Below are 9367 nucleotides of genomic sequence, written 5' to 3'. Positions count from 1 at the left end.
TGTGTGAGACGATCTCACGGGTCGTATTTTGTGAGACGGATCTCTATTTGAGTTATCCATGAAAAAGAATTACTTTTTATATTAAGAGTATAACTTTTTATTGTGAATATGAGACATATTAAGATCCGTCTATTTTTTAATTGAAAATATATTTTGTTGAAATCATGGCGTCAGACAAGACACGTTGGAAACAGAAATATATTAATAGATTCTGGAGTTTACTGCTGATTCAGTGTTCCTCTTCCGTCGACCGAGCAGCTCTATAATAATGACTTTCCTTGTTGTCTAGTGAAATTCACGAAATTTCTGATCAATTGTGTATAACAATTTACACGTTACGTGGTATACGACTTCTTTCTTTGTTCAGAAATAGCGTGTTTATTTTATTTTGTGACGAAAGCCAAACAATCGAACTTACTTCTGAAGTAATTGAATCGATTGAAATTTTCGTAAAATCCAAATTAATGGTACCAATTTTTCAAAAAAATTAGTAACTGGACTAATTTTAGAAAAATCAATAATACACATGAATAACTGAAATAATGAAACTAGAATGCATTTTACCAAATCCCAAGCATTCAAAAAACAGCTGAACTAGAAAAGGAAACAAGTAATTGAAGGCATCCAAAAACAAGAAATCACCTCTGTAGGCACGATTTGGATCAATGTCATTCAATCGAATGCAAAATGGCAACAAGCCTCTATACACGTGTGTACATATATACAAGGAATGCAGAAAGAAGATACCGTAAAGCTTTGCTTCCAACTTAGCATTTCATATTACACAAAATGGATTAGAAATCAATTGCATTCCTCAAGAACGGCAGACACAAATGCACAACTATAAACGGCTAGTTTTTGGATTAAAAAGTACTATGCGGCAGAAGATTCGGGTCGCTTCTCTTTTGGAGCCGAGAGTCTTTCAAGGTTGAGATCTCCGACACCTTTAGGTGGACCAATGCTGCATCGAGCCGTGTTATGTAATGCAATGGCATCTTTTATTTTCTGAAACTGCCAAAAGTTTTTGGTGGTAGGAAGTCATTTCTTTGATGATCATATCGGTAAAATTCATATAGTAGGTTATATAATATACACAGAAATAAGAGTACTTATTTCTTTCGCACTTAAATAATAAACACTTATTAACAAATTATGATTGTCTCGCCACACTCCACGGACCCACAAGCCAACCGAAGCGTGACTCTGCACCATGGCACAAACTTGTAAACATTTTGATGCTTCTACCACAAACCCATGTAAAGACCATGGTGTCACCATGTCAACAATTTTATCTGGTTAGTGGTTTCCTTTCCATTTTTATTGAAACCCGCAGTGGAGCTTGCTAGAACAGATCAATTTCACGTCAATCAGGATGACACCAAGAGACTTCAATCAATTAGCAATTCAAAATATGTAGTACAGCAGATGCCAAAGAAAAAATTTAGTACATCATTAACCCAAATCTGGAACGGCCATAGTGTGATGGACTGCAAATTTTTTAACCTCGGGTTTTAACAATAAAACATGAAGTATTTAAAATTTTAGTGAACGAAAATTGACGGAGAACCATGCAGAAGCAGATTTACTTACTTTGGCTAGGGAACAAGAGAAGGCCTCAAGCTGTCCATCTGCCCCACGGTAGAAGTGGAAATTAGGAAGAACCTTTACATTCAAACTTTTGCACATGGGCTTGTTTTCATCAAAATTAACTTTAAGGAACACAATATCGGGATGTTCCTCGGCTGTTCTGCATAGCTGACAACAGAAAACAGAATTACACTTCTGCACTAGATTAAAATTCTGAAGATTTGTTAGTTACAAGAACATATATAATGATGTATTTATTTGAGGAATGGGTATCACAGGAATTGGTAAATTAATTTCAGTAATGAAGTAATGTTTTCATCCAGTTCCATGAATTCTCATCCTGACTCCAATTAAATCAGACATAAATTTGACGCGATGCATGCGGGTGTGTCTAATTATTAGATGTCCTTCGCTATCTTGGCATAAGAATGAATAGAGGACCTATATCGTGGAGTATATGACATTAGACCAGTATCAACACTCCATCTGATTCTATACCTAATAGAAACGATCCAAAGTTCGACCAAATGTAATTACAAATGAAAAAAAAAACTCCATAGGCAAAGCATTGTCACTCTCTTGAAAGAAGGATAAATACCAATCAAAGCCTTTACTGCACAAGAGACGTAAGATACTTGAATGAATATTACCTTAGGAAATAGTGCCCGACAAGAAGCACACCATGTCCCATAGAACTCAACTATAACTAGCTTATCTCCAGCCTGACTCAAGGCATTCAAAAATTCTTGCGTGGAATGAATATCGATCATATTTGGACCCACATTTCTTTCCCACCACTTGGGTGGCTCAGTTTCAGTAACAGTTGCTTGTATCTGATAATAAACACAAAGAGGAGAGACATAATTAACTGAAGAAAGAACGATGTATTATGAGTAATCAGCATGATTTCATGATTTTTTTATATTGTGATATCCATTGGACAAATTACAAAATATTAAGAGTTCACCCTTCTCATAGAACAAACGCAGAAGGTAGACTGTAGCAAGAATATAAACCACTTTGTCCCAAAAAATCTGAAGCATAATCCAGAACCCGTGGATCATTTTCCTACCGAGTGATCCAATTGTTGGCCACTCATTGCGTGTCATTAGATTTTCTAGTGATGATTTTACCGAGTTGTGTTTCAGGAAACTCAGAACAAAAAAAACTGAACATACGCTATAAATACAAACAAGTTGTTATGCAAAAAAAAAAACTTCAATCCATGAGGAAAAAATATCTATAATTTGATCTGTATAAAGGATTTAAAAACCAACAGTCCAAATACTTCAAGCATTTATTGAAAGTTCGGTTTCAGAAAAAATTAACATTACAATAACCCTGCATTGCTTGGAACCGAAAAGATAAATCAAATGAAAAAGTTAACAATAAGATGAATAAATTCGATTGTATCAACAATGCAAACCCTAATATTGGTTACTACATGTCAACTATGGGTGTGTTTGGATACATTAACTTTTTTTAAAAAGAGTTTTTTCGGTTTTTGAAAAAAAAAAATACTTTGCTAGATTTATCTTTTAAAAATATGCTTAATCTGTCCGATCTCAAAAAATTTGGCTTCTAGGCTTCTGGCATTTTTATTTCGCATTTTTTTAAAAAAAAACTTATTTTAACTACTCCATCCAAGAATAAAACAGTTTTTGTTTTCTTAAAAATGGCACTTAAAAATACTATTTGATAAAGTACTTCTTATACATCCAAACCGACCTTGTATGTTAGAGCTCGTTTCAGGATTAAGCACCATTAAACAATTAATGAGATCCAGACTTTCGGACAACAATCCGAACGAATCGGCAAGCATAACTTCGTGTCAAGCTAGAGTACCAAAAAACAAAAGTGCGCAAATAGAATGGGATTCTGAAGCTTATTAAATTCGATGTGTATCAGACAGTATGAAGTACAATAGACCATACCAAACTATTGAAGATATCTAAGTCTTAATTGGACAATCTGCTGCCTGTTTATTTTGGTAATATTGTGCACTCCAGCTACAGGTCATTCAACAGCAGTGGGAGAAAATACACTTGTTTGTTAGCTTGTTTAAAGTAATTATCCAATCTCTAAAGCACCCAACCAATGATAAATCACAACGGACATGAACCCAATCACCAAATTCTGGCACAGTTGTATTTCAGCAAGAACCTAACCATCTATCTACATTCTACCTTGGTCTCTCCAATCTGTTAACTTCACTGCCACTAAACTCATAAACAAATATATGAATAACAGCCACGGAGAGATTATGTACACTAGCTCGAGGAATTGTACTTAGCTCTTCCATTCTTTCTACCACTGAAAATGCCATGGGGGAATCAGGATAATGCTACTTGTCTATCTTAAGCCCTAATTATCTATGTCTTGATCCGGAGAGGTAGGTGCATGCTTGACTTAAACCGATGGCAACACTAAACATTAGGTGAATTATAAAAAAAAACATATGAATTGCAGAGCTTTGTTTTAATTGAATATTGAAGCACATTTTCTGGCATTCAAAAACCTTATACAAGAACTTTGACAGAAAATCATCTAAGCATTTTCCTTCTTTGTCGAAGACTCGTCATTTTTCCAAAAGAAAAAAAGGCAAAATGCCTAATACATTACATTTTCATCTAAACCCCATACTAGTACCGTCAGGTTACAAGAATGTGGATTACAGAGAAAATGAACCCTCCCTGACGAATTATTTGGTTGAGGGTAAATGTCCCTGAAGCATGCAAGAAGGATTGTATTTTGTGAACCAACAAAAAATTGGCTAACTACAAGCTGTTACATTAAAAATAGCATCTTTATCTAGATAACCTAACCACCAGTAGGAACTTACCAATCTACTATTTATTGAACCGCTGAAGGGAACAATTAAAACAACAAAGAATTCACAACATTGCTCAGATATACGTCCAGACAACATTAAATCTGATAACTTGACGATCATGTGCACAACGTAACATCAGTTAGTTACCAATTGTAAAAATCAAGAACCCACCATCTGAAATCATCAAGGAAAAAAACGGTGGTAACAGAGACAATTTGCATCAATAGAGAATTTCATCCTATTCTAAGTCGACTAAATTCCAACTAAAAGAACAAAAAATTGCAAATTTATCCTCCAAGCTAAGCTCACAACAAAATGAAAGTTCAAGAAAGTTGAAGCCTTTACCTTGAAAGATGCTAATTCCTTGCTGGATTTGAAGGGATTTGGGGGTAAAAATTCACCACCAAGAGATGAGATATCTGAAACAGATAAAATCCTTCTGTGTAATCTTTGGCTGAAAGAAAGGGCCCTTTTAGATGAATTAAAAGACGAAGAAAACGCGGTTACAATAGAAGGAGAAAAACTCATAGAGTTGAAAGATAATTTCATCAAATCGGCCATTAAACACACAGACAAGTATGTCAAGAACAAGAAATTCTTTTTTTACAGTTGGGTTTGTGCGGGAAATATATATTTGCTCCCTTTTTGCTCATTAGGCGTCAGTGTACTTGTGTGCTACATCAAAGGAAAATAAAAAAAAAGGGGATTTTTTTCCCTGGTCCCTCGCACACTTTTCGTGTGAGCGAATCTGTGAATTTGGAGGCAGAACAAGAAAAATTGATTAAATAAATTCGGTTAATTTTTTATTTTTATTTTTTAAAATGACGTTCTCAAACAAATTTATTTTTTTTTAAAAAAGAGTTACTGAAATTAAAAAAAAATATTTCCCGACAGGGAAGTGTGCAGTATCCTGAGAAGGAAAGAGATTTGTGTGAACCAAAATGGAGGAAGCGGAGGAAGACTGTTTGGGGCAATGCACGGTGGTTTTTTCCTGCTACGACCGACCCAAAAACAATATAATCAAGTTAATTATTTTTTCACAAAATATTATTTTTTATTATGAAAAATTAATTTTTATTAGTTATAATCTTACGTAATATATATTTATTTGAGTAAAAAATATTCCAATATTTTGTTAAATAAAGTACCAACAGAAAATAATAACCTTGGCATGCTCTGTGATTAATATTGTTTAATAGAACAATTCTTTAAAAGAAGAAATATTCAAAATTTTGTTAAATAAATTAATTATATTTTACATAAAAACAAAAATAAAACCCAAATAGTAATTTTTGGGCCCAAATATAAATTCTCAGTAAATCGAACATAACACATTCCCTCAGCTCTCCTTAATTCGAAGTCGTTTTACTGTTTCTCCATCTCCATCTTCCTACAGCACTGTGAACTACTGCTTCTTTCACAGCAAAAAATGGCTGCATATATGAGCATGGGAGAAGCCAACCGACGAATTAATGAATACCTAAATCGCTTCTCCGATGCCGTTTCATATCAGGATGGTAATTCCCTGAGCCGGCTGCTCTCCGTCTCCACCGACTCCGCCTCCCTCCTCTCCCTCGCCGATGCCCTCAACGTCTTCCAGGTTTTATTTAGCTTGTTAAATGTATTGTTATTATAAAAATTTTATTTTTTTTGGGAAAATGCATGAATATGTGATGTTATTCACCATCTACTTGAAGTGATTTGGGCGTAAATTTGATGTTGTGGTTCAGTTCTTACGACCGAATTGGGTGGGAATTTGTATTGGAAAAGAATAAACTTTGCTTATAGGATGTAGATTGTATTTGTGGTTGCAGGTGGATGATATGCATATTATATTATTTTTCCATATGTATTTGTGGATCGTTCTTCACTTGTATATGTGATCAATAATGTTATATTTTAATTTGATTCTTGACAGGATGCTAATAGAGTGATTAGGCAATCCGAGAAGCATTCTCAGTATACAGACATTCTATTACCGATATTCCGGGCTTTGCAGAGTTATCGACTTGGAAATCTGGTTGAATCTTACATGGCCTTTGAAAGAGCATCCAAGTAAGTCTTCTGTGGATGAACTTTTTCCATACGAATAAACTGTATGATTGGTGGTAAATGTCCTAATGATGGAAAATTTTAGTGCTTTTATTCAGGAGTTTCGAAATTGGGATTCGGCCTGGGCTTTGGAAGCGTTGTATGTTATTGCGTATGAAATTAGGATTCTTGCTGAGAGGGTAAAGATTATAAAATGTATCTCTCTTTGTGTAAATTAATGAGCATTAGAATAATCAGAAGGCGTGTGAACTGTTTTTGTTATTATTTGATTTGAAGGCTGATATAGAGTTAGCTTCATTTGGGAAAACCCCGGAGAAGTTGAAAGGTGCTGGCTCTTTCCTCATGAAAGTGTTTGGCGTTCTTGCTGGAAAGGGACCAAAACGTGTGGGAGCTCTATATGTAACTTGTCAACTTTTTAAAATATATTTCAAGCTCGGGACAGTCCATTTATGTCGCAGTGTGATACGAAGTATTGAGACGGCTAGAATTTTTGACTTCGAGGAGTTTCCTGTCAGGGATAAGGTCACTTACATGTATTACACTGGTCGATTGGAGGTATACAATGAAAACTTTCCGGCTGCTGACCATAAATTATCATATGCATTAACACACTGCAATGATCGGAAAGAAGAAAACATAAGGTCCGGTTAGTGCCTGCGTTTTTTTACGTCTATAACAAATCTTGATGGGGTAGAATTTGGAACACCTCAAAGCATTCCTATTTCCTAGTTTAGTTACTATGAACCTAAATTTCAACGGTAGATCTAGTGCACAAAAAGGCGTGGTTCGCAATTATGCTGATCCTTTCAATATATCACTGTTTAGCTTTCTCTTCCTCTTAGCTCTGAGCGAGACAGTTTTCTTGCAAGTATGAAATTGATTATTTGTGGAATACCACGGGTTTTACTAGAGTTCATCTAATTTGTTTATTTCAAAGTTCTAGCTGCTTAAGTTGCATTGTTTAGTTCCCAATTTCAGGATGATGCTGAAATTTTTTATACTTGTGAAGCTTTCAGTAGACATCTGGATCTTTTGTATGCTGTGTCACTAAACATTTGATATTGTTATTTAGGATGATTCTGAAATATCTTATACCCGTGAAGCTTTCAATAGGCATTTTACCTAGGGATTCACTTCTTCAAAAGTTTAACTTGAATGAGGTATGAACTCTCTACTTAATCTTGTTTTGCATATTGGAGGACGTGAACACCACAAGAACTATGGTCACACATCTTTTTATATCACATTACTAGTCTGCCATACCTTTGGTTTGCTTGTTGTAGCTTTTGCTTCTGTGACATAACTATCGATTCTTTCAAACATGCATTGAAGGTGCATCTCTCACCATTATCAGCGAAATTCAGCACTCATGTGTGATGACGATAATCTTCACCTCATGAATATTGCTATAGCTGTGGAAAGAAACAATATATATTCATTCACCTGGAGGAAAAGGTTGAAAAAAATGAGATAGATATTGAAACGGTAGTAGCACATTCAGTTAAAGAGTGAACAGTGAGAAAATAATATCTCAAGGATTTCTGAACATTAAATGCTCTGAAGCCTTGGGACAACACTATTTAATCAGATCTATGCAGTCAATTTGATGTATCCTATTAAGAGAAGATTTCACGAGTTCTCCGGCAGTATGGTTAAAAGCATCTTTTTTCCTGACAAACGATTTAAGAGAGAGCCTGAAGTTTAAGTCGTAAAGGTTTAACAACGGGTTTATGCATAAACAGAATAACATTTTTGAGAATCCTAATTAACTTTATTTAAGAAATTACTTGTGCAATGAACTTGATATGCTACCTAATTGTGATGTCGGTAAAATGAACGTGCCGGTTTTATTTCCTAGGGAATAAAAATATGCTTTGGTAGTTGTCTCAAAATAAACTATTTACTTCTTTAAACTATTGCAGTACAGCGATGTTGTGCTTGCTCTCAGGAGAGGTGATCTTCGACTTTTAAGACATGCCCTTCAGGAACACGAGGACAGGTATCTTCAGATTCCTTTAACACAGGTTGCTGTGTATTACGATGATTAATCTCGTCTTTGAATGCTTGACAATAAATATCATTATCAGGTTCTTGAGATCCGGGGTTTATCTTGTTCTAGAGAAGTTAGAACTCCAAGTTTACCAACGATTGATTAAAAAAATGTAAGTTACCACACATCAACTTAGTTTAAATGAAACTAGCATCCAGTTTAAACATCTATTTTGAACCTTTCTGGCAGCTACATCATTCAAAAGCAGAAGGATCCGAATAAAGCTCACCAGATCAAGTTAGATGTAATTGTTAAAGCGCTAAAATGGCTCGAGATCGACATGGATCTTGATGAGGTACTTTTCCTCAAACATTCGGCCCTCGATTTATCTCGAGTTTCTTCTCTTTGATACTCTTTTTCTTGCTTAGGTGGAGTGCATAATGTCCATTCTAATATACAAGAATCTCGTGAAAGGGTATTTTGCTCACAAGAGCAAAGTTGCTGTTCTGAGCAAACAAGACCCGTTTCCTAAATTAAACGGCAAACCTGTTAACTCGTAGATACTCATCAAAATCTGCTATACCAGTTGTCCACATGTCAGCTTTAGTTCCTTACCATGTCCGAAATCTACTTTCTATTACGTTATAAGGGGTTGGTTAGGGGCTTCTCCCAATCCACATTTGTAATAACATTGTCATTCTCCGTTATAAAAATTATTTTGTGTTTGAATAATGTGTGTTTTCTTTTTCTTTTTCCAAATTGGATTCCGAATTCCATTGCACGACATATGTGCTGCATTACTTTCTCTAAATATTATTGATCGTGTTATCTTTCACGGGGGCCTTATTAATTAAACGCTTATTTCAAATATTTCTCAAAATTAAAATAAATTATATGAATTTTTT

At 34.9% G+C, this 9367-nt stretch overlaps 2 protein-coding genes across 2 annotated transcripts; one reads left to right on the top strand and one right to left on the bottom strand.

Annotated features, from left to right (window-relative positions):
• Positions 1–629: 629 nt before the first annotated feature.
• On the bottom strand, positions 630–5186 carry LOC140971858 (thioredoxin-like 2, chloroplastic). Its single transcript, XM_073434392.1, has 4 exons — positions 4766–5186; positions 2238–2420; positions 1591–1755; positions 630–1011 (listed from the first exon to the last, which is right to left on the bottom strand). The coding sequence occupies exons 1-4, from the start codon at positions 4979–4981 to the stop codon at positions 874–876; spliced, it is 702 nt and encodes a 233-aa protein (XP_073290493.1). The 5' UTR covers positions 4982–5186; the 3' UTR covers positions 630–873.
• A 558-nt stretch (positions 5187–5744) lies between these two features.
• LOC140971857 (enhanced ethylene response protein 5) lies at positions 5745–9215 on the top strand. The gene is made up of 9 exons (XM_073434391.1): positions 5745–6020; positions 6339–6475; positions 6558–6651; positions 6749–7113; positions 7545–7632; positions 8395–8471; positions 8560–8634; positions 8712–8817; positions 8891–9215. The coding sequence occupies exons 1-9, from the start codon at positions 5850–5852 to the stop codon at positions 9020–9022; spliced, it is 1245 nt and encodes a 414-aa protein (XP_073290492.1). The 5' UTR covers positions 5745–5849; the 3' UTR covers positions 9023–9215.
• Positions 9216–9367: the final 152 nt, after the last annotated feature.

The sequence above is a fragment of the Primulina huaijiensis genome, chromosome 2 (assembly GCF_012295235.1).
Source record: "Primulina huaijiensis isolate GDHJ02 chromosome 2, ASM1229523v2, whole genome shotgun sequence".
Classification (NCBI taxonomy): domain Eukaryota; kingdom Viridiplantae; phylum Streptophyta; class Magnoliopsida; order Lamiales; family Gesneriaceae; genus Primulina; species Primulina huaijiensis.
This window is presented reverse-complemented; position numbering and strand designations above follow the sequence as displayed.

Excerpts from the sequence above, each read along its gene's own strand:
- LOC140971857 (XM_073434391.1), top strand. The coding sequence starts at position 5,850 with ATGGCTGCATATATGAGCATGGGAGAAGCCAACCGACGAATTAATGAA. Across the intron at positions 6,021-6,338 it reads ATGCCCTCAACGTCTTCCAG|GATGCTAATAGAGTGATTAG; the intron begins GTTTTATTTAGC and ends GATTCTTGACAG. Across the intron at positions 8,818-8,890 it reads TCGACATGGATCTTGATGAG|GTGGAGTGCATAATGTCCAT; the intron begins GTACTTTTCCTC and ends TTTCTTGCTTAG.
- LOC140971858 (XM_073434392.1), bottom strand. The coding sequence starts at position 4,981 with ATGGCCGATTTGATGAAATTATCTTTCAACTCTATGAGTTTTTCTCCT. Across the intron at positions 2,421-4,765 it reads AGGAATTAGCATCTTTCAAG|ATACAAGCAACTGTTACTGA; the intron begins GTAAAGGCTTCA and ends GTTTATTATCAG. Across the intron at positions 1,012-1,590 it reads TCTCTTGTTCCCTAGCCAAA|TTTCAGAAAATAAAAGATGC; the intron begins GTAAGTAAATCT and ends AACTTTTGGCAG.